This window comes from Canis lupus, chromosome 11 (genome assembly GCF_048164855.1).
Source record: "Canis lupus baileyi chromosome 11, mCanLup2.hap1, whole genome shotgun sequence".
Taxonomy (NCBI): domain Eukaryota; kingdom Metazoa; phylum Chordata; class Mammalia; order Carnivora; family Canidae; genus Canis; species Canis lupus.
In genome coordinates this window covers 47,833,608-47,856,716 of record NC_132848.1, presented here as the reverse complement: position 1 = coordinate 47,856,716, position 23,109 = coordinate 47,833,608, and the positions used below count along the sequence as shown (strand labels likewise).

At 55.2% G+C, this 23,109-nt stretch overlaps 2 protein-coding genes and 1 long non-coding RNA gene across 9 annotated transcripts; 1 reads left to right on the top strand and 2 right to left on the bottom strand.

Annotated features, from left to right (window-relative positions):
- Positions 1 to 205: 205 nt before the first annotated feature.
- ANKRD39 (ankyrin repeat domain 39) lies at positions 206 to 8,887 on the bottom strand. Of its 4 annotated transcripts, none has more exons than XM_072768122.1 (5): positions 8,747 to 8,872; positions 7,209 to 7,355; positions 4,407 to 4,510; positions 3,567 to 3,770; positions 206 to 1,171 (listed from the first exon to the last, which is right to left on the bottom strand). In XM_072768122.1, exons 1-5 carry the CDS (start codon positions 8,844 to 8,846, stop codon positions 1,028 to 1,030), a joined length of 699 nt encoding a protein of 232 aa, XP_072624223.1. In that variant the 5' UTR covers positions 8,847 to 8,872; the 3' UTR covers positions 206 to 1,027. The 4 variants fall into 4 exon arrangements, with proteins under 4 accessions (XP_072624223.1, XP_072624226.1, XP_072624227.1 ...); XM_072768123.1 differs by lacking the exon at positions 206 to 1,171 and adding an exon at positions 2,714 to 2,880 and having other exon boundaries at positions 8,747 to 8,882; XM_072768125.1 differs by lacking the exon at positions 7,209 to 7,355 and having other exon boundaries at positions 8,747 to 8,887.
- Positions 8,888 to 10,268: 1,381 nt separating this feature from the next.
- SEMA4C (semaphorin 4C) lies at positions 10,269 to 21,398 on the bottom strand. 4 transcript variants are annotated; one of them, XM_072768107.1, is made up of 15 exons: positions 20,647 to 21,398; positions 17,707 to 17,855; positions 16,085 to 16,233; positions 15,669 to 15,731; positions 15,402 to 15,500; positions 15,208 to 15,304; positions 14,976 to 15,092; positions 14,724 to 14,875; positions 14,465 to 14,640; positions 13,977 to 14,121; positions 13,650 to 13,872; positions 13,415 to 13,527; positions 12,293 to 12,450; positions 12,133 to 12,203; positions 10,269 to 12,006 (listed from the first exon to the last, which is right to left on the bottom strand). In XM_072768107.1, the coding sequence occupies exons 2-15, from the start codon at positions 17,813 to 17,815 to the stop codon at positions 11,177 to 11,179; spliced, it is 2,502 nt and encodes an 833-aa protein (XP_072624208.1). In that variant the 5' UTR covers positions 17,816 to 17,855; positions 20,647 to 21,398; the 3' UTR covers positions 10,269 to 11,176. The 4 variants fall into 4 exon arrangements, with proteins under 4 accessions (XP_072624208.1, XP_072624209.1, XP_072624207.1 ...); XM_072768108.1 differs by having other exon boundaries at positions 17,707 to 17,852; XM_072768106.1 differs by lacking the exon at positions 20,647 to 21,398 and adding an exon at positions 19,880 to 19,960 and having other exon boundaries at positions 17,707 to 17,852.
- LOC140600113 (uncharacterized) lies at positions 20,356 to 22,184 on the top strand. Its single transcript, XR_012003294.1, has 2 exons — positions 20,356 to 20,508; positions 20,605 to 22,184. It is a non-coding gene; the product is annotated as an uncharacterized lncRNA (long non-coding RNA).
- The last annotated feature ends 925 nt before the right edge of the window (positions 22,185 to 23,109 follow it).

Genomic DNA, 23,109 nt, shown 5'->3' with positions numbered 1-23,109 from the left:
TTAGCCTGCACTGCATGCCAATGACACGTTACCAGAATTTCATCATTTCCCTAGCCAGGAGCATTTAACTTATCTCCTTTCTTCCTATATTTTTTACATTACTGCACATGCTCCAATGCACAACTCTGTAGATGTCTCTGTAAGTAAATATATGGATATGTGGATATTTCTCTAGGTAGCTACAAAGAAATAAAATTACTAGCCCTGCTCATTTAAATTTTAATATTGTCAAACTCCTGTCTATGATGGATTATCAATTTCCATGAACAGATACTAACAAAGTGATGTTAAGAAAGAAAATATATATATATATAAACAAGATTAATATCCATAATACAGAACTCCTACAAATCAATAAAAGGAAAAAAAAATCTTTAGGCAACAGGTATGAATAGGAAGTTTACAGAAGACAGTCAACATCACTGATGGTCAACATCACTGGTAATTAGCAACACAAAATAAAACAATAGCACTTGTTAATCTATCAGATTATTAAAATGAATAAAATTTGAAAAAGTGGATGCTCTAACACAGTTTGCAACGTGCCTGGCACACTCTGGTGCTCTCGGTATATTCACTCATTTAACAAGGCCTCTGAGGCAGGCCCTCACTCACAGATGAGGAAGCAGGGACAGATGGGCCAAGTGATCTTTCTCAAGGGTGCTGAGCTAGAAAGCAGCTTTGTGACATATATTCCATAGCTTCTTCTAATACTTATGTAGTTGTTTTTATACTTAGTTCTTTAATCTACTTGAAATTTATTTTTGTGCATGGATGAGGTAAGGATACAACTTTATTTTTTCCAAACGGATAGATGTTTCCACATGAACTAATTTAGAATGTGATCATCTGTCCAGGCTTAAGCATTTGCAGCTCCGCCGCATCTACTCCCCTCGCTTCCACAGCAGCCAGGACGGGGCTCTTCAGGCCTCAGTTTCCCACCCCAGCACGGATGCTGACCAAGGCAGGGCCGGGAGGGCTAGTCTGTGTACTCTGGCACGGCAGTCTGAGACAGAAAGGTGGCAGCTCAGCTGGCCAGCAGGTCCCACAGGTCACTGTTGCAGGGCAGCAGGTCACATGCTAGTCGTGCCTTCCGATCCCGGACAGCCTTCAGGGCCGGGCTGTGTGCCAACAGCAGGGAGCAAATGTCCACATGACCCTTCTCGGCAGCCTGCGGAGAAAGATGCCCGGATCAAGCCATATCCCCACTGGGCCCTGCCCTTTCTTGCTCCACCTCCGGGCATCTCTTGGTCCTAAAAATGATCTTATGGAAAGGGGAGATGCCAGCTCCTGAGCAGACTTACCCTAACTGCTACCAAAACTCAATGACTTGCATCAGATTGGTGGAATACCTAGTGCTATTCTGGCAGTTAGCTTGAGTTTTTCTTTCTTTTTTTCCTGCTCAGTAGCCATCCTTCTCTGCCCAGGCCTGCACATTAAAAATAAATAAAGATGCCTGGCTGGCTCAGTTGATGGAACACACGAATCGTGGTCTTGGTGTTCTGTGAGCCCCATGTTGGGTGTAGACATTACTTAAAAATAAAATTTTTAAACAAACAAAAACAAATATAGAACCTTGGATCTCTAAGTTTCTTTTACAAATGTTCAGTCTTCCATCAGCTGGGCACTGTAGGCACAAGATAAACCAGACATGGCCTCTGCCCTCTGCGAACGTTCAGATGAGCAGAGAAAAATGGGTCCAGCTTCCCAGCTTTCTCCTCTTCCTTTGAAATAGATGATCCCAACCTGGATATCAATTTTTAATCTACCTCCTCCAGAAAAGAGAGTTAAGGTGACTTACACAGATTAGCTTATTTAACTTTCATAATAAGCATATGAGGTAGGAACTACCATCATTCTCATTTTACAGATGAAGAAACTGAGGCTCATACAAGTTAAGTGACTTGTCCAATGTCACAGAGCTGGCATGGTAGCCTGGGGATCCTAAACCAGGTCTGTCTGATTGCCAAGTCTCAACTCTTAACAACTGTGTTTATACCACTCTATTCCCTATTTCTCCCAACAATCAGGCTGATGCACCACGGGGGCTTTTGAAAGGTGTCAAAATGAATATTAGTAGCAAACATCATCTCAAATATGAATCCAGGTCTTTATTTAGCAGGTCTTTTTTTTTTTTTCCAAGATTTTATTTATTTATTTGAGAGAGATCAAGCACAAGTGAGGGGAGCTGCAGGCAGAGGGAGAGGGAGAAGCAGACTCCCTGCAGGGAGTCTGATGCAGGGCTCGATCCCAGTACCCTGGGATCATGACCTAAGCGAAAGGCAGACGCTTAACCGACTGAGCCACCCAGGTACCCCAGCAATAAAGTATTTTTAAATTAAAGTACATAATTTTTTTGACATAATGCTAGTGTGCACTAAATAGACTATACTATAGTATAAATATAACTTTTACAGGCACTGGGAAGCCAAGACTCCTCTGACTTGCTCTATTATGATGGTCTGCATATCTCTGAGGTATGCCTATGCCTCATATAAGAGGTATTACAAAGTTTTAAAAACCATAATAAAATCTGCTACATATTTAACCTACTAGTATCTCTACCGAAGTGTTACCCCCACAGACATCATACATTAAAAAATAGTAACATGTATTATTCAACAGTCAGATGTTTCAAAATATGAAAATATCCTCACAGACATAACTCTTCAAGGCTGCTGTAAACCAAAGCAAGCACCTTCCTGTCCTACCAGGTTTCTGGAGTCCGGGTTGTTTGCTGTGGATCTGCTACCCTTAGGTGTCTCTCTTACTGGCTGGGGTGATGGACTAGAACACTGGCTCTTAAAAGCTTTCTTCCTGAAGAAAGGCTCATCAGTGTGTCTTGTCTTCTACTGGCTGAGAACTCGCCACACAATATGCCTAGAGGGAGCAGAAGGTAGTCCAGGACGCAAAGCCCTGAGAGACAGGTCTCTAATATGAAAGAGTGAGCACAAATTTTTGATGGACAGCAGAAAAGTGTCTGCCACAGGTTTTCATGGTAAGTCATGTAGTCAACTGCTTAAATTTTATTTTAAAATTCACAGAGAATACATTTACACACGTACCACCAAAAATATGCACAAACCACTTCTCCATAATGCTAAGCAATCAGTAAAAGTGATGCCTTGAGCAGCAGCGTGCCCTGGAAGACTGAGGGACCAGGTGTCAGGGTGGAAGGGAAACATTTCCATGCTGTACTGTTTTGCACTCCTTGAACTCTTTATCATGCGTAGGTATCTCCATTCAGAACAAAATTAACTGAGCGATCACCCTGGCTACTGGATGGAGAGTGGGCTACAGGAGTAGGCAAGAGCAAGTGTGAGTGTCAGAAAACTAACCTCATGGAAACAGCATTCATGACATATCATGAAAGCAAAGAAATAAATTGTAATTTACATGCACAGGGAAAATGCTGGCAGGTTATACATTAATCCTAAAGCGATGACTGGTAAGCACTGGCATTACAAGTGCTCTTCTGCTTTCTTCATATTTTCTACAAGTGAACATGTTCTAACTTTTATCTGACAAAAACCCAGTTTTTGAAGGGGGTAAGGAGGCATACATACCTTATGCAGACTGGTCATGCCATCATCATCCACCAACCTGGGGTTGGACCCATGAGACAGCAGGAGCCGTGCGATTTCGGTGTGCCCACAGTAGCTGGCCCGGTGTAGAGCAGTGGCGCCCCCATGGGTTTGGGCATTACACTTAGCCCCGCTTTCCAACAGGAACTGGCATACAGCATAGTGCCCGTTGCGGCTGGCGTAGTGCTGCAGGGAACAGAGACCGAGGTCAGACAGTAGAGCCCAGCCCGCAACAAGGGTGGTGGGTGGGTGGGTGGGTGGGAGCATGGGCTATGGAGCGAGAGGATGGGAACCATCTCAGCGGCTATCTCCAGGAGCTGTGTGATCAAGACAAGCTTCTTCATTTCTAGCATCAGTTAATAGCAGGAAAATGGGGATAATAATCATTCCTACCTCACAGGACTGTTAGGTAAATGAAATTAAATAACTGATGTAAAGCACTAACACTAAGAAAAAAAAAATGAGGTTCACACAATGTTTAAAAGTGAAAACCTGGGCAGCCCCAGTGGCGCAGTGGTTTAAAGCCGCCTGCAGCTCAGGGCCTGATCCTGGAGACCCGGGATGGAGTCCCATGTCGGGCTCCCTGCATGGAGCCTACTTCTCCCTCTGCCTCTGCCTCTCTCTCTCTCTCTCTCTGTGTGTGTGTGTGTGTGTGTGTCTCAATAAATAAATAACATCTTTGAAAAATAAAATAAAAGTGAAAACCTGCTGGGAGAGAAGAAAGGGCGAGAGTAAAGGCAACATCACACCCTCGGCCACAGAGAGCAGGCATTCCTGGGAAAGCTTCTCCCTCCCCCGACCCCATGTTCCTCCTCAGCTCACCAGAGCAGTGTAGCCAGCTGAGTCAGGCTGGCTAGGGTCTGTTGACTTCTGGATGAAATACTTCACTCGGCCTAGGTCTCCATTCAGGGCTGCTGACCAGATTCCTGTGGAAAGACAACCAAAGTGCTGGATAATGCTGAATGACTGGAAGACTTTTAGGGATTCCTTTACCTCTGCACCTCCATTTCCTCATTTATAAAATGGGGGATTTATTCATTCAAAAAATATTAACTGAGAGGTGCCTGGGTGGCTCAGTCTATTGAGCACCTGACTCTCAGTTTGGGCTCAGGTGATGATCACAGGGTCTGGGATCAAGCCCCGCATCTGTGACAGGCCCTCCACCAGCACCTAGAGGGGTGTCAGCTTGAGATTTTCTCATTCCTTCTGCCCCTCCTCCCACTTGAGCTCTAAATAAACAAACAAAAAAATTTAACTGAAATCTCTCCTGTGCCAAGGACTATCTTAGGAGCTGGGGATATAGCTGTAAACAAGACAGACAAGGGGCTTTCTCTAATCAGGACAGTAGGGCTGGGCAGACACAAATCTCTTCTTTCCACTTCAAACATATAAATGTTAAATAATGTCTAAAATGTCTGAATATATAGGCAAATTCAAAAGCAAGAAAAAGACATTGCCAGTTGCCAGAAGAAAGTGAAGACAAATTTAAGGAAATGAGAAAACACAACATTTCAATAGGCGTGAGAAGACAGCAAAGGCAGAAGAAATCTAAAAAAATCAAATACCATGACTCATGTAACTTGGAGATGTGGAAATTTATATTCTTGTATTTTTCCCATCATGTAAATTTTATTAACTGTATTATATTTTTTCCAACTTTATAGAGAAGTAGTTGACATATATCACTGTATAAGGGGACCTATGTTTATTTATACCCTTGGGGAGCAAAACTCTCAAGCTAAAGATGTCATAAAAACAGATCCAGACAAGTGAATGCTCTAAGGGCTGTGCCAAAGGGAACTTCTAAAAAATGTCCTATAAGGATATCTCCACTAGACAACAAAGGTATGTAGATAATCTCTAACAAGAGAAGACACCCACCCCACCACCTACCCTGTGAGCTCAAAAATTAAAAGCTGCAAAACACCACCATGTGACAGTCAGCAAATACAACAAGTGGAAAAAAATGCATGCTTCAAAAATGAGCCATAAGAGCACAATCTAAAACACTTTTAACGTGTTCACAGAGATGAAAGGATACAATCTACAAATCAACAGAACCTTAGGGAGAAAAAAAAGAACAAGGAGATCTGAAACAAAAGTTAGGGACACCTGCCTGGCTCAGCAAGTAGAGCATGTGAGTCTTGATCTGAGAGTCATGAGTTTGAGCCCCATGCTGGGTGTAGAGATTACTTAAAAAAAAAAAAAAAAAGTCAGTAAATAAAAAATAGGATCACTGAAATAAAACAGCAACAACAGATGGTTGGACAGTACTGCAGAACTAGCTGGAGAGAGAACTAGTGATTTGGAAAGCACCCAGAATGCAAATGGTAAAGAGAGGTAAGGAAAGGTGGAAGGCAAAATGTATCAACAGAAGTTTCAGAGAGAGGGGATCCCTTGGTGGCTCAGCGGTTTGGCGCCTGCCTTTGGTCCAGGGCACGATCCTGGAGTCCTGGGATCAAGCCCTGCGTCGGGCTCCCGGCATGGAGCCTGCTTCTCCCTCCTCCTGTGTCTCTGCCTCTTTCTCTCTCTCTCTAGCCTAAATAAATAAATAAATAAGTAAATCTTTAAAAAAAAGTTTCAGAGAGAGAGAGAGAAATTGGACGGAATGGGAGAGAAGAACTATCTGAAGAGATAATGTCTAAGAATTATTCTGAAGTAAGACAACCATGAATTCTCAGACGAAAACCACATTTAATCCCAAAGAGAATTAATCAAAACAAATCTACCATGGTAAAATGACCAAACATCAGGAATAAAGAGAACATTTAAGTTACCAAAAAGAAAAGATCATGAGTCACTAAAGAATCATAATCAGATTATCAGGATTTTAAAAAAATGTTTACTTATTTTTCTTAGTAATCTCTACGTCCAATGTGGGGTTGAATTTACAACCCTAGGATCAAGAGTTGCATGCACTTCCAACTGAGCCATCCAGGTGCTCCTAAATTTTTTTAAAACATTTTTTTTTTTTTAGTAATTTCTATACCCAATGTGGGGCTCAAACTAACAACCTTGAAACCAAGAGTCATTTGTTCTCCTGACTGAGCCACCCAGACACCCCCAGCAGAATTATTAACAGTAGTAGCAGAAAAAGAAGATAAATAATATTTCCAAAGGTTTGAGAGGGAAAAAGTAATTGTCAGTTTAGAATTTTACACCCTACTAAGTTACCAGTTAGGAGATACAGAGACAGAGAGCTGGAGAATCATACTCACTGAAAAAAACTTTTAAAGGATATACTTTGGGAAAAGGGAAAATGAACCCACAGAGGAGATATGAAGAAAAAAAAAAAAGATCCACATGATAAGGATCTTTCCCATGTGTGGGAAATAATAAATGAATAAGCAAACAAAGTAATATCAGGTGGTAAAAACTGCTTTGATGAAAGATAATATATCAGAGTAACAGAAGGGAAGTAATATATCAGAGAAACCTTACTCCTTTGGACAGGGGTAAGGTTTCTTTCTCAACAGCAGTACGACTGGCATTTTAGGCCAGTTAATTCTTTGGTAGGAGGAACTGTCCTGTGCATTGTAGGATATAGACCAGCATTCCCGGTCTCTACCTTCTAGATGACTGTAGCACCCTCCCAGCCATAATAACCTGAAATTGTTGGGGCACCTGGGTAGTTCAGTGGCTGAGCACTCCCTTTGGCTCGTGGTGATCCTGGGGTCCTAGGATCAAATCTTGTGTCAGGCTCCCCAGAGGGAGCCTGCTTCTCTCTCTGCCCATGTCTCTGTGCGTCTCTCATGAATGAATAAATAAAATCTTAAAAAGAAAAAAAAAAAAACCTGAAATTGTTTCTACACATTGCCAAAGACCCTTAAGGGTTAGAACTGGCCCCTTCAGCTGAGAACTACTAGAATGGGGTGTTCATCGTGGGTGGGCCGGAGGAGGTGACATTTGAGTGAGACCAAGGAGTTCCTCAATGTTGCAGGAAGTTCATTCCAAGGAGCAAGTACCATGGCTGTAAGTCAGAAAGAGATCTTGCCTAAGAAACCCAAACAAGCCCAGTGTGGTTGAAGCATAGCGACTGGGGAAAGAAAAGGATGAGATCCCTGGGTGGCTCAGCGGTTTGGCGCCTGCCTTTGGCCTGGGGCGCGCGGTCCTGGAGTCCCGGGATCGATCCCACGTCGGGCTCCCGGCATGGAGCCTGCTTCTCCCTCTGCCTGTGTCTCTGCCTCTCTCTCTCTCTCTCTCATGAATAAATAAATAAAATTTAAAAAAAAAAAAAAAAGGATGAGAAATAAAGTGGAGGCAGGGAAGTAGAATAGGCAGGGATTAGATCACACAGTTTTGTAGGCCATGAAGGGAATCTGAGTTGATTCTAAAAGCAATAAAATTATCTGATTTAATACTTTCAAAAGGTTTACTCTGGCTTCTGCGTAACGTAGAAAACACGGTTGGAGGGCAGGAGTGGAAGCAGGAAGGCCCAAGAGGGAATTGCTTCAGCAGCCCAGAGGGAGGCGCCATGGAGGCCGCTGCGCGGGTGCACGGCTGCCTCACAGTCAATTAAATCCGAAAGCACATAAAGCGGCAGCATCTACCCAACAGCTGATGAGTTAGTGCTGCATTAGCGGCCTCCGCCCTGACAGAGGACACGCTGCTTCCCGAGAAGAGAGGACTTGGGTTTCAGCCTTACTCTGTCCTTACAGGCAATGCCACCTCCTTCCATGGAGTATGGGGTAAAAGGGTTCCGTCTCTGGGCCCCAAAGGTAGAGACGCCACCTGCGTCGAGGCCCACGTGTGCCGCCGGACCCCGGGGCTCACGCGGGCGGCCAGGGCGTCAGCTCCCTTCGCAGCGCGGCCCCTCTGACGCTCCACGGCCTCGGCGTGGCTGCGACCCCCGACCCCCGACCCCCGACCCCGACCCCGACCCCGCACACCCCCGGGCCGGCCCGAGTCTCCCGGCGGCGCCCCGGCCGAGGAACCGGGCCCCGCCCCAGCACCTGGGAAAGTTGCCGAACCCAGGGCCCCCGTTTCCCAACCCGCGCGCGAAGCGAAGTTTCTAGTGGCCGAGCTCGTGCCGGGTCCCGCGCGGGATGTCCGCGACCAGGGGGCTGTGAGCCCACCGCCCGCCCGCGCCCCCACCAGGCGCGCCGCGGCCCCGCTTCTCTGCCCTCCCTGGTCCCACGATCTGGCGAGAGCCGGAGTCTCACCCCTGTCGAAGTCCATCTCGTCCAGCGTCTGCTGCACGCCGGACGCCGCACCCGGCCAGGAGCAGCAGGGCCCGTCCGCGCAGGGCTGCGGCGACGCCATGTCGGCCCGAGAGCTCGCTCCGCCCCGGCTGTTGTGCGCACGCGCGGCCGGGCCGGGGGCGGGGCGGGGCGGGGCCGGGGGGCGGGGCCTGGGGCGGGGCCGCGGCGGTCCTCGGAGGCCGGCTCTGCGGGGCTGTAGCTCCGCGGCCAGTGCAGGCGGGGGCGGGGCTTGGCTGCGCTGCGCTCCCCGGCGGCCGCGCGAGGGCGTCCCAGGCTAAGCGAGTGCCGAGGGCCGGGCGCCGGGTCCCCAGACCCAGAGCGCGGGCGGATGGCGCCCGGGCCGCCGCCAGCCCCGGAGGGTGTGGGGACGCGGCGGGCGGGTGTGGCGGCTCGCCAGGGCCCAGCCCTCCGAGGCTCCCTGCGGCCCACCGGTTTCCCCAGGGCAGGGAGTCGCCGGGCGCGCCCCAGGTCCTCCGCCCCGGTTTTCTGCACCACCCCAGGCCCAGTGACCTCGCTCCCCCCTCCCTCCTCTCGCGCCTCCTGCGCGGTTCTTGAAAACCCATGGGAGGCAGGTGGCCATGACTTTTGCCATTAGGAGCACAGAAAAACCCCAAGGGCAGGAACGGGGCCTTGGGTTGTGGGCCTTGCATTGTGCCCAACCCTACTCCAGTGGGGGCCTAGTTTACTGTATCAGGCTTCATATATCAAAACATCCTCTGGGCTGAGGTTGACGGACCATGCTGGAAGCTTAGCGTCCCCAGAAGTCGGCAAATCACAGCCCTTTCCTACAGCTAAGGACACCCGGGGCAGCAGCCCCTTTCAGCCACTGCAGGCCCTCCAGACCAGTCAAATGTAGGGAGTCCATTTCACTTGAACTGCCTCCATCTGTGGGCATGGACTACAGAATCCAGGCTGGGTCCTCTCTTCCTTACAAACATCTGGGCTCCCTGTACCACTCCTTCCATAGGACAGTGGCTTGGCGCACACTGGGTGGTAGTGAGCAAAGTTCCACACTTCACATAGCTGAAGCATTCAGGACTAACATTTCTGGAGGATAGGCAGAAAGCTTCCCCTAGGCTAGTTGGGAGCCCCGTCCTCACACAAGCCAGTCCATACAACCTTAAGCTTTCTAGGAAGTTCCTCTCCTACAGCCCCCACAGCTGCCACTTCCCCTTCCCAGAGTTCTGAGAAGCCAGGCCCCTCCTCTCCTGCCTTGCTCCCAATGCCCTAACTTCTCCCTTTGGCCAGAAGCCAAAGCTGGCTCCCAAGAGGCTGTGGCCCTGGTCTGGTTCCCAGCCCCACAGCTACCACTGTGGGAAAACACTGGAGCCTGGGCTACATTCCCCCTCTGGAGAGGCACAAGCAGGCACGGACAACTGTAGGGGCAGCTGCCCCAGAACTACGGGGAGGTGAGGCTAGTCCAGCCCAGAAGGTTTTAACCGAATGTCTTATCCCTATAGCAGTAACATTTCCCATAGCAGTATCATTTTCTTGATTTTATTCGTCAATATAAAAATACTCAAATATTTACAACAAATAAATACGCGAGAACACAATAAGTTACACTGTTAGGAGCCCTCCTCCTAGGGCTGGGAGAGGCTATGCAATATCCACAGCATGCCCACCCTCTTTCTTCCTCCCTCCCCCTCCCCCCCACACAACCTTTCCCAGCCCTGTAAGGGAGGACAAGTATAAAATACCACTGAACCCCCGGGCCAAGTGGGAGGCCCCTCCCACCCTTGCCCCAAACACACAGGAGAATCCATCTCCCTCCCCCCAACCCTGAAAACATTCACAGCCCTAGGAGCAGGACCAGGCCCACTCCAGAGCTCTGGACTCCCCCAAAGGGGTACAGCACCCTGCCCAGCCCACCCCCATATGTACATCGCTGACCCACACTGGGGACAGGTGGGGGTAGGAGAGGCAAAGTGATACAACCCCTTCCCCTTCATAGCTCCAATGACTCACCAGGAGGACCCCAGGCCAAGGGAAGACTTGACAGAAAAAGGAAGACTATCACATACACACACACACACACACACAGGCACACGCACAGAAAAAGGAAGACTAAGTCACACACACGTGTGCACACACCCACATCTCCAACTTCTGCCTTGAAAAGTTTTGGCTGCTGGGGTCCCGTGTGTCCGTGATTCACAGCCCCTCACAGAGAGGAGGAAGATGCCTCCCGTGAGGCCGGTGCCCTGGTGAGCCACACCAAGTGGCAGTGCCCGTGCTGAGCAGAGCAGGTCCCCATGGCCGGGCAGGTGCTGGGCAGGGTCCGTCCCAGGCCGAGCCCGGTGCCCGCGCCATGTCCCTGAGGTAGCTGGTGCCTGTGCAAAAGGAGAGGCCGCGCCTCCCGCGCTGCCCCTGCGAGGAGGTGGGGGCCCCTCATACTGAGGACTCCTCAGGATTGGAGTCTGGCAGCGGCTGGCGCTGCTGCAGCTTGCGCCTCAGTTCGTCGGCCAGCTCCGGCAGAGGGTGCCCGAGCCCCCCGCGGTCCTCCCCGCCCAGCTGTAAGCGCACGTAGCCGTTGGCGTTTGAGTTCCGCCCACCCCCCAGGTGAAGCCGGGTGGGCGAAGGCAGGGGCTGGCCGGGGATGCCGGGAGGTGGAGAGGGGGGCGCGCCCCCGGGCTGGCAGCGTGCGTGTCCGGGCACGATCTTGAGGGAGCCGTCCGAGTAGTAGTAGCCCACGGGGTCCCAGAGTTTCTCATCGGTCTCCGGGCCGGGCCTGAAGGGGGGACTGGTGGGCTCCTTGGGCAGCTCCAGCGGGTACACCAGGGTCCTCTCTGCCGCCTTGGCGCCTTTCTCCAGCTCCTCCCGCAGCCGCCGGCGCAGTGACAAAACAAGCAGCAGCAGGACCAGGCACACGGCTCCCAGGGCCACCACGGCCAGCCACACCAGCCCCAGGTTTTCCAAGGGCGCTCGAGCCTCCAGGGTCACCGACGGGCCTGCCACCACAGCCACCAGGTAGCCTTCAGCGGCCAGCCTCGCCCCCTGCTCCTCCGAAAAGCAGTGATAGGCCCCGGCATGGCGGGGCTGGGCAGCCATCACGACCAGGGCCTGCAGGCGGGGGTCATAGAGGAAGGAGCCGGGCTGTTCTGCAGGCAGGTCTCGGCCCCCAAAGGTCCAGCGGGCATGAGCCAAGTTGGAGGAGAGGCGGCAGGGCAGCACCAGGTCTGTGCCTGCCACCACGGTGATGTTTTTGGGTATGAGCCTGACTGCAGCAGTAGAGAGGGAAGAGAGCAGAGTTAGCACAGGAAACCCAGGGCCACAGGGAGCAGCAGACGTTCTAGCTCATGCCCAGGGCCCATCCTACCCAAAGAGGGAGAAAAAAGGCAGCTCACCTTTTTTATTGCCACGGAGATTACAAATGCCTGACGTGTCTGAGACTGCCACGTGCTGGATCAGCAAGGACCTGTTTGGGGAAGCAGGGTCCATGGGCATCGTGGCTCCCACCAGCCTGCCCCTCACCCCTGGTCTCAGCACGTGCAAAGCCCCACTCACCCAGAGTGGCCACCCACGGCTATACAGCGGCTGGCGTTGACACTCCAGGCACAGTAGGGGTCCCGAGCGAGGACACAGTCAGCACAGGAGCGGTACTTCACGCAGTCGGCCAGGGGCAGCTGAACCAGCTGAGAGCGGGAGCCTGCAAAGAGCAGCTTCTGCAAGGGAAGCAGGACACAGGGGGGGTCAGCCAGGCTGGGACACGGCCCAGGGCCAGCTCAGACTGCTGCATGGGAGTGCAAGAGCAAAGGTGCCCACGGAGGAAGAGGGCCGTGTTCAAGTCTGAGGGGGGAATCGAAGGACCGAAGAACACACAGAGGGCTTACTAGAAGCCAGACACAATCCTAAGCACCTTAGAGATGTGACCTTCTTAGATAAGAAGAGTGGAACTGTGAGGCTGAGGAATATAATCACACACACACACACACACACACACACACACACACACACTCCAGTACGGTATAAATAGTGCAGGAAGTGTGTTTTCCGCTAGGCCCATTTGCCCTCACAATAGCACGAGCATAATATAAGGTGTTTTCCTCTGTTTGAATGGTGACTGCCAATCCATTTGTTTCTTCAACCATAGACCTTCTTTCTGCCACTATTCCATGTTCTGGAGAACAATCTGAGCCACAATAGTTGGTCAAGGCAGAACACATGAGAGTTCAGGGGAGTCACAAAGCAGACCAGAAGGATTGGTAGGATGCAAGCCGAAGCAGTGCTTCAGACGAACAGTCAAGGGACTGGAGGGCTGGGACCGGGCAGCAACGGGGGCCAGTAGGAAAGCCAGTGTCATAGGGCGTCCTGAACAAACAGCCCCAGAGGCCCACTCAGCAGTGGCCCCACCAGAGAAGAGGCTGTACGTAGCAGAGACACAGCACAACCTCAAGGGGTCTGAAGGAAGCATGGGGAGCAGCTGCCAAGGCCCAATTCTGGGAACACAGCCCCGTGGGGACCTGGCTATATATAACGCCCGCGGAGCGCAGATTCCGTTAGCACTCTTGTTTCCTGGAACCCGCCCCAAGCTAAGCGAGGTGTGTTCCAGTGCCCCTCCCCACCCCGGCAATGGCCAAGCAAAAGACAAGGGAAGGCGGAGGGACAGAGTGGGGTGCTGATTACTACCTTGCTCCGGGATAGAACCAAGCTTTCCACAGGCTCCTGGTCAAACACCTGCAGCTCCTCAATCAGGTGCACCCAGGACCCCAGGCTCACAGCCTTGAGTAGCCAGCCGCCTCCTGTGGGGGTTGGGGGAAGACAGGTGTAAATGAGAGGGCACAGGGCCCCAGGGGCCGCTCCAGATCTCCCTACCCCAGACACCCAGCTTCGAGCAGCCATGCCCACATCCCCAAGTGCCTACCTGTGCCAATGAACAGCACCGTATAGGTGGCTCCATCAAGCCCCGTAACCCGGTCAGCCACCAGGTGAGTGAAGTTGGTGTCCTTCTTCACAAGCAGAGGCCGGTTCCAGCGAGGCCCTACCTGCTCCTCCATCAGTGGGTGCTTCTTGATGAAGTTGAGGGTGTTATCAGGCAGCTCCAGAGAGCTGGTGTAGCCATGGCGCCGGTGCCAGTTGTTGATGCACTGGGGGTGGGGCGGGGAGGGGGGTAAAGGGGGGACAGTGGTCAGCATGTGCGGGTGGGTACTGCAGCTGAGGCCAGAGCCCATCCCTGCTCTGGAGGACTCACCGAGCCTGGCCGCGGGCTGGGTACAGGGTCGGTATAGCGGCCCCACTTCTGGGCTTGCTCACGGTACTCCTTGTAGGGACCCTCGAATACCCTCTGGATCTCTTCCAGCTGGTACTCGCAGACTGCTGACATGTCCACATCGCCCCTGTCACAGCAAAGGAGGGAGCCCTAGTGTCACACATGGTGCCTCCTTTACCCCAGTCCATGGCATGTACAGGGAAGGCAGGGCCCACATAAAGCAGTCATGGGCGTGTGCAATGGAAGGTCTGCTCTAACATACCACTTGGGGGGTGGTGGGGGCACTGCGCAGCTTTCTCCCCACCTGCCGTGGCAGGAGGGTGCTCTGCAAAGAGGCAGATGCCCAACATCCTCCCTGGCTTCCAGTCAACTGACTACTTGGACTTTACCCAGAGGCCTGCACCGATTGACCATCCCTGACCCGAAAACCTCCTCCTCCCCAACCCCCCAAGGATTCCTGGCCAACTCACCACCGGGCCCGAAAAACCCCGAAGAAGGTGGTGTTGTGCCAAGAGGCCTCCTGCAGCGTGTGCAGTGCCTGCAGTTGGTTGAAGTAGAGCTGCCAGTCGGGGGCAGAGCACACCAGCCTCGCCTTCAGGAACGTGGTCCACTTCCTCTGCAGGGTCCGTGCACCCCCCATGTCTCCCTGGCAGATGGCAAGGGGGCACTGTTGGTCAGTCCTGCCAAGCCAGCAGGGCTCCCAGGGCTCACCACTGCAGGACTCCGTACCTTGCAGACCCGGGCTACCCGAGCCACCACCTGTTCGGCGTAGCAGTCATATTCCACCGCTCGCTCGCTGAAGAAGAAGTAGACCTTGTCATCGTCCCCCGTGAAGCTGCCCACACTCTCCGGTATGTAGGCAGAGCCAACAAAATGCGGTTCTACAGGAAGGGGAGGAGGGTTAGTGAGTGGTCCTGGGGCCCTTGCAGGGCCCCCCACCCATGGCTCTCCCTCTCTCCACGCCAGCTCCTTGGGGCTCACCGTTGAGCCAGAAGGCCAGGTATTCCGTCTTCATGGAGTGGTGAGGCCCCATGTTACGCAGGATAACGGGCTCTGTACCTAGGAAGTTGTTGAGCGTGGCCGAATACAGCTCACCGTCTATGGGAGACAGAGGGTCAGGCAGGCCAGAAGAGACATGAAGACACATTCAAGCCACGCAGACCCAAACGAGTTTTGGGGAATGCCCCAGTCTGCAGTGGGGACAGCCACTCACCCACAAGGAGGCCAGTGTGGCCCTTAGCTGGGTCATAGGGACATTTTCCCTTCCCATCCTCAAACTCTCCACGCTCCAAAGTGAAGGTGAGCATGTCCTAGGGGCAGGGAAGAGACAATAAGGATAAGATGCAGAATGCTGGGGGGTCCAGAGAAAGGTAAAGAGGGGGATGGAGGGGAGAAGAAAGAACTCACGATGTAGGTGCACTTGGGCTGGAAGGCGTAGGTGCCGCAGACATACAGGTGGGAAGTGTTGTAGGGCTGCAGGAAGCGGATGAAGTTGAAACACTCCGTCTGGGAGAAAGAGGCATTCATTTAGAGTGGGACATGGGACACAAGGACCAAGAATGGGTCTGGGACAATGGGAGAGGGTCAGGGTAGGGGGGAGACAGCACGTGCCATGAGGCCTGGCCAGTGGAAGTACTGAGGCTCTGGCTCTCCTGGCCTACTCTGAGCACCCACCTGGTTACTCTTCCCTTTCTGGATGCACTCGGCCTTCTTCTCAGCTGGTGCCTCCCAGGAGATCTGGGAAGGGGGCAAAGGGAGGCATGTCAACATCTCAAGTACACAGTAAACATGTGCCCTGAGTATGTGCCACAAGCATGGCCTGTGGCAGCCACACAGGGATACCACAAATAAGGATACACAGACCCCATTCTCTGGGAGTTTATTTTAACAGAGGACAGAAACCCTAGACTGCCCCAAAAGCTGCAGATGAGGGAAAAGCATGCCCACTCTGCTAAGAGGGTGGGCCTAGAGACTGAGCAAAATTTCCACAGAGGAGAACAGGGTTGAGGGGACAGCTTGATCCAGCAAAGCCTCTCTGAGTCCTGCCACTCTCACCACGCCTGTGTGCCTCCCGCTCCCCCACCTCTCACCGCTCCTTGCAGCTCCAGAGCCTCCACGCTGAAGACAAATAGGGCTTCCCGGGCCCCCACATAGAGAAGCCCTGTCTGCTCAGTTAGGGTCAACGTCAGGAAGTCCTGGGTGCCCGATTGGGAGAACCGCCGTACTACTGTGGCCAACTCTGCAAGGACAAGATGGGAGTCAGTAGGGTGGTGAATGGGCAGGCCTTCCTGGGGCTCTATCTAGGCAGCCCCCCCCCCCCCCCAGTCAGCCTTCCTCTCCATAACAGTCTCCTGGGCCTAATCACTCGTATTGACTACATTACAGCCAGTACCCCACGAGCAGATGCCAGCTAAGCACCCTGACCGGTGATAATGGGCCTTCTCTAACAACCTTTTGGCTCTGCTAGCTCCACCCAAGCCTCCCTGGCCTTTCCTAGCCTGGGAGGTGGCAAATCTGGGCTGATGAAGAGGAAGGAAGGATATCTCAGCCACAGCTTCCGGCCAGAGGAAGCCATCAGACTGATGGCCCTCACTCTCAGGGTCAATGGCACCTCTGGCTGCAGAGCTGGGCTCTTCCCCCTCCCAGCTTCCTCTGCTACTGCTTCCTTCTTTGCTGCCCGGTGCCACATCAAGGTCCAGCCGGGCCCCAGCTCCTGATCCAGCAAAGCAGTATGTACAGAAATTGCCTTAGGAAACTCTTCACTCCAGCGGGCCTCAAATCCAGGCTGCCAGAGATACAAGCCTGGGGCAGGCAGGGATGGCAGGAGAGTGAGTTGGGCCTGGGAGGCCAGGCCAGGGTGGTCAGGGGAAGCCAGAGGCTAGGGACCAAAGAAGGCACTGAAGCCTCAGGGCCGGGAAGCCTTGTTGCTGTTCAACCATGAAAGGTACGACAACACTGATATAGTCTCAGGATTACTACGTCAGCACCCAAAATAGCTACCGACCTGTCCTCAGGGTCCCCCTAAACCAGCCTTAGTCTTTGGAGCCAGACACAGGCTGGCAAGGGAGGGCTTCATTAGCCCCCGTGTGGAGCCTGTGGGAGGTGAGCTCATCCCAGGTCCCCAGAGAACACAGATGATACAAACACCTGACATCACCTCTTAGTACAGGTGTGCTCCCGCAAAGGGCCGTCAGGGCTGCTGCTCCGCCCCCCGCAAGAACACGTGCGTAAACACATCCAGGGCCACCAGAGGGCACAAGTGTCAGGGCAGCAGAAGGGGTCTATTAGGGCTGATAAGGGAAGGGGGCTCCTGGGGCCAGAAAGCCAGAAAGATTTTGGGGAGGAGGGGTGATGACACTCTCTGCCTTATACTATCTGGGGTCAGTTTTCTCTGTGGGCTCATGCAAGTGCTAGTCCAGAAGTAAGACATAGGGAGAATGATACAGAATGGTCTCTCTTCCTTGCAAAACAGGGACAGCCAGGTCCTGTCCTAAGCCTCTGAAGAAAGGATATCCCAGGACTACTAGTTTTGGGTCCCTGGGGCCACTCTCTCTCATTTCTTAGAAAGCCGTGTTATAGACATTGGTGGGCTTCGAGCCCAACAGCAGAATAAAGCTGGCACAATCTAGGGGCCATCGCTCCTCTCACCCCACCAGTCCCTCCTGACCTCCCCTCCCCACATTGGTCTTCCTCCTGAAGACTAGGCACTCACCCCCAGAAGATACGGTCTTCCGGGGCACCAGGTTCCACCACATCTCAGCCCCAATGCCCAGGCCCCACAGCCCCACTGCCAGCAGCCAGACAGCCCAGTGTGGGGCCATGGCAAAAGCCTCCGCTCTAAGCTCCAGGCCAGCCGCCCTGCTGGGGGAAAAGAAAGGGTCAGAATCACAGCCAGAGAAAACAGACCGGAAGGGGGCCCACACAAGCCCAAGCCGGGAGGCGGGAGGCGGGAGGCGTGCTGACAGTACAGAAGACCTGATCAGGTCTCCCCAGGAGCCTTCTAGATTCCCCACTTGCCAGTCCTAGGAGCAGAGCCTAGGTCCCCTCCCACACCTGGCCTCAGCCCCCACAGCCTTCAAAGGAGGTGGGGACCCCCAGAGGGGAGGGGAGGAGCTGAGTCAGCTGGAGGGGTGGGCACTCCAAGAAACCTCTGGCCTCCAGGCCCTCTCCCACTCCCTCTCAACAGGAAGTTGTTTAAGAAAATTAAAAGGGGACCCCTTCCCCCACTCAGGCCTGACAGATTTGAGGATTTCTTAAAATAACCTCTGGAAGCAGGACCTGCCCCCAGTGGGGCTCCAGCCGGCCCCAAGATCTACTTCTGTCACGAAAGCCCCTTGGCAGGGTGAAGGGGCATAGGGTGGGTGGGTGGGTGGTTGCAGAAGGCCCCCACCGCCCCCAGGGAGCGGCCTTGATGCATCAGGCTGTGGGGTGCGGGCCCCGGCCTCTCCCCTCCCCCAGCGCAGACAATAGCCCGGCAGAGCCCCAAACCCGGCTTCCACATCAGCAGGGCTGAAGTGGGGCCGGAGCCGAAGGGGCCCAGCTTCCCGAGGCCCCTTTGTTGCCCAAGAAGGGAGGCAGGAAGTGGGTGGGATGGGCGTGGAAATGACCAGGGCCTCATCCTGTTCCCCGCACAGCCTCCTAGGAGACACTAGCCCTCCGGCTTCGGGGCGCGGGACGACAGCCGGCTCGGGTCTAATCAGGGATCTCCCGCGACGCTCTCAGGCGGGGGCGGGGGAGTCGAGGCGCGTGCGGGGCGCGAGGAGGGCTCCTCTCGGACCGCGGGGGACGCCCAGGGCAGGGCCGCCTGCTGCGCTACCCGCGGGGCTGCCCAATCTTCCCAACTCAGGCACTGCGCCCCGGGACCCGGCCTGGGCCAACCATCCGGATTAATTTCCACTGCCCCGGCCTTCCAGTGCCGGGTACGGAGGCACAGAAGCTGGGGACCTGCTCGCCCCAAAACAAAGGGTCCCCGCCAAGACCTGGTCCTCGGCCACCCCCCACCCCCAGGTTCTCCCCTCCCCCAGCTCCCGGGATTTGAATGCAAACAAAGCGGCGGCGCTGGGAGCGTGGCGAGCCCGGCCTGCGGACGCCCCCTGTCGGCCCAGTACCCCAGCACTGGAAGGGCGGGGGGCTGGGGGTACGTTCACCCCTCCCCCCTCCGGCCCCCCAACACGCCCCCAGGCCTCCCTTGCCCCTTACCCTAGCCCGGGGCCGGGCCCGGGCCCCGCGGCGCGCTCCGAGACGCGACCAGCACGGCGGCGCCCCCACCCCCAGCTCCTCCCGGGGCGGGGAAGCAGGGGCCGCGGGCGGGGAGGGGGCCGCAGGAGCGCGGGGCCCGGGCGCGGCGCCCCCCACCCTCGCCACCCGGAGCGGCTGCAGCGCGAGCGCTCCCGCCGGGGACCGGGCGGCCGGGCGTGGGTCGGGAGCTTGGCTCTCCGGGACAGCCCGCCTCCCCGGCGGGGCGCGCGGGGGGCGGGGGGCCGCGGCAGGGAAACCCGATCCACAACATCGGCCACGGTCCAAGCCCGCCCCAAACTTTCCGTCGGGGGTGGGGGAGCCGGGGGCAGTTCGGGGGCCCGGAGAGGATCCCGGCCGCCGGCCCGACAGCACGGGGTCCCCTCTCCCCTTCGCCCCGCTGTCCCTGGCCAGTCCGCGCCTCCGGACGCTACGGCTGCGGGCGCTGCCTCCCGGCTCCCGACCCCCGCCAGGCAGCTCGCGGGGGGCGCAGGAGGGATCCCGGGCGGACTGCCGTCCCCGCCGCCACCCGCGCCTGCGCCCCCGGACCCTGTCCTCCGCGCGGGCGGCCGCCCCTGCCCGAGTCGGGGACAAAGCGGCGGCCCCGGAGCCCCGGCGCTCCCGCCCCGCGCAAGCCCGGCCTCACTCACCTCTTCTGCGCGGCTTGAATCCCTGGGCGCCGCCCTCGCGTTCGGCTCGGATCGCGGTCCGCCCCCACGCGCGCCGCCGCCCGCCCGCCCGCCCGCGCGCGCCCGCCCGCCCTCCTTCGCTGTCCCCTCCGCCCCCGCCCCTCGGTCCCGGCTCGGCTCGGCGCCCCTGGGCTCGGGCTCCCCGCGCCACCGCGCCACCGCGCCACCGCGCCGGGCGCCGGCTCTTTCTCCGGCGCTGCCGCCGCTCTCCGCCCCCTGCCCCTGACGTCAGGCGCGGGGGGGCGTCAGCCGAGGCCGGGGGCGGGACGCAAAGGCCAGCGCCGGAGGGGGCTGCGACCCGCCGCGACCCGCGGGGCCCCCGGCTCCCCTCCCGCGCGCTCCGACCCCCGCCCCTGCCCGCGCCCCGCCGCCCCGCCGCCCCGCCGCCCCGCGCCTCGGAGTCGCCGTCTGCGCCACAGCGCGCGGAGGTGGGGCGGGGGAGGGACCCCGGGCACTGCCTTGGGGGTTCGGACTCACCCGGCCCTTCCGAGGAGTCCAGCGCCCCCCGCAAGGCCACCCGCGGGCCGGGCGCCTGGGCTCGGGAATGGGGCCGAGGAGCGCCCACGCTGCGGTCACAGGAACCAACGCGGGCAAGCCACCTCGGGGCGAGTATCCCAGGGAGGGGAGCGGGGGAAACCGAGGCTCTTCTTTGGGGCGGACCAGAGTGGTTTCTCTTTTGACCCCAGGGCCCCCCCGGCTCCCCGCAGTCACGCTGGAACGAGTCTTACCAGCCGGGAAGACCCACTTATCTCCGGGGAGTCTGCCCCTCGGTCTTCATGCTCCACACCGAGGGACAGCGGCGCGCTTGCCCGGCTCCCGGTGAAGACGATCCTCCGGGAGACTCCTGTTGCACGGAGCCTGCCCCCAAGAAACGACTCCTTCTGATGCCACCGGAAGGCAGAACAACAAGTGACAGGAGCTTGAGCTCTCCTGTTCAGATGAAAGCGGCTGAGGGGAAGCCGAGCTGGAGAACTCCCACCTCTAGAAGCGCCTGCCCCCGCCCACAGCAGCTCCTAGAAGTCACTTGTGGCTCTGGCCTCCTTCCCTGGGCGGTGCTGGAGTGGACCTTGCCAGCTGGTCCTCGGAGCTGGGCAGGTGGACAAACCCCAGGGAAGCCGCCCCATCGGCACCCAGTCACAGATGCCTCCTCTTGGCTAGGGGCAAATGACAGAGGTAGAGAGACTGGAGCCCCGAGGCTTTGGTGGTAACTTTAAGCGAGAGCAGTCCTAGAGGGGAGGAACAGTGTAGAGCCCCGTCAGCAGATCTGGATTATAAATCAGTCCCGACAGGAGCTTTTGTTCTGAGTTAAAACTTGGCATCTGAAAATGGAGACCAGAAGAGTAGTGGAGATAATTGGGAAAAGCAGCCCAGTTTGGATTCAGTAACAATCGGGTCTTTGCTGGTACGCATAAAGGCCCCTTCTCCCCCACTGGCCAAAGCCACATTTCCCAGCTCCTTTCCACCAGGGGAAAAAAAAAAAAAAAAGCTGTGGTCTTGGAGATGCTGGAGATAGAGGGCAAGCCAAGTTAACAGCATGGGATGGGCAGGGAAGGTTCTGTGCTTCAGCTGGCCGGGAGGGAGATGTGTTTGACTCCTCTTCCAGGTTAGATGCTGTGATTAAGTGGAGGTAGACTGATAGGCAAATATCCTTCACATTTGTTCTGGGCTTTAGACTTTGCAACACACATTTCCTCACATCATCCTCATGACGACTCTTCAACAGGCAGCTATTGTTTCTCTGATGTTAGAGATAAAATGAGTCTCTGGAGGGTTTAGCAACCTGCTCAAAGTCACATAGATAATTAGCAAGATCAGAATGTTAAATCAGGTCTTGGGACTCCCAGTTCTATCCTTCCACGAAGTCAGAGTGCATCTGGACAGCTTTTAAGCTCCAAACAGCATGTCTCCTGCGGCTTTTCTCACCTCTGCTCCCACCCCCACCAGGCAGAGACTTGAGCTCCTGGCTCCATCTGCAAGATGGCCCCAGTGGAAAGTTTGAAAGGTGGTTTGGTTTCACTGGCAGGTACAGTCTTCTGGACGTTATGGCGGGCTTCTCCATCACTGCCCTTCCCTCCCCAGTGCTCCTCCAAGATACCGCTGCAGCTCCCCCCCAACCCCCTGTTCTACCTGCACTCATTTCCTGCCGGGTTCTGTTCATTTCCAGCGCTGGCCTTTTCCATGGGTGGGTGGACAGAGGATAAAGTTTCCTGCATGACTACTTGCTCATGATTCATACTTTTTAATAAAAGCACAACTGGTCAAAAAAGAGGATTCCTGGGTTTTAGATTAAGAAGGGGGAACAAAAGAAGTCTCCTGTACCTGTCGTGTACTCCCTACTGCCTGTCTGGCATATTCTATTTAAAATACCTATGCCTCAGGCCTTAGACCCTGACAGACCCTCCTGCTCACCTGCTTGCAGCCAAGTTAAGGAAAGACCTAGATATGCTAAATGCCTTCTAAGGTTCTCTAAAGATCCGCTGGCAGCTCAGCAGAGGCCAGTCCCTATAGATGGGCCCAGGAGTCTTATCTGAAAAGCAAGCCCCCGCCCCTTCCCCCACTTATGTGCCATGGTGTACCTCCTTTGAGCTCCTTACCCCTAGCTCTTGAGAGGCAGCTCTCAGACCGGGTGGAGCCCAGGATTCACACTGAGTTTCTCCAGTCAGCACTGCCTGGCTGACTTACAAAGGATCCAGGAGCTGCTGTCAACCCACAGAGGGGGAAATGAGAAAGCCCGGGTCAGCCACCCTGCAGGGATCTTTCTGAGGGCCTGGGGACCGAGGTGAGTGGGGATGTAGGAAAAGGACTTCCTCTCTCTACTTCCTCCTACAGGAGAGTTATCAAAGCTGTCCACCTGGGAAGCCTTTCCCTTCCCAGCCCCTCCCTGCCACCATCACCAAAAGGAAGCAGGAAAACATCCGTCATCACAGCCCCGGATGCTGACTTCCCAGTGGCTTCAATCAGGATATCCCTCAGTCTTTTCCCAGGGGCTCAGGGATCTGGAAAGGGCAAGTGGTGAAGCTGCCAGCACCATTGTGGAAATCTTGGCCTAGAGGAGCCTGAGTCTCTGGTCCCAGACCAGTTTGAGAAGATCTGGTCAGCTCCCAGCCAGTTCCAGAGAGGGCCCATTACATGTCCCAGGAGATATGGGACGCCCTTGGGTGACCTCAAAGCACACCCCTCTGCTCAGGTTA

What these genes read in the sequence shown, in the direction of transcription:
- ANKRD39 (XM_072768122.1), bottom strand. Translation starts at nt 8,846, where the DNA reads ATGGCGTCGCCGCAGCCCTGCGCGGACGGGCCCTGCTGCTCCTGGCCG. An exon ending in CGAGATGGACTTCGACAGGG is followed by an intron (nt 7,356 to 8,746) that starts GTGAGACTCCGG and finishes TTTCTTTTTAAG; the next exon opens with ATTTTATTTATTCATTCATG. An exon ending in TCAGCCACTGAACTACCCAG is followed by an intron (nt 4,511 to 7,208) that starts GTGCCCCAACAA and finishes GTCTTTCCACAG; the next exon opens with GAATCTGGTCAGCAGCCCTG.
- SEMA4C (XM_072768107.1), bottom strand. Translation starts at nt 17,815, where the DNA reads ATGGCCCCACACTGGGCTGTCTGGCTGCTGGCAGTGGGGCTGTGGGGC. An exon ending in AGCCCAAGTGCACCTACATC is followed by an intron (nt 15,305 to 15,401) that starts GTGAGTTCTTTC and finishes CCCTGCCCCTAG; the next exon opens with GACATGCTCACCTTCACTTT. An exon ending in CCTGGCCTTCTGGCTCAACG is followed by an intron (nt 14,876 to 14,975) that starts GTGAGCCCCAAG and finishes CCCTTCCTGTAG; the next exon opens with AACCGCATTTTGTTGGCTCT.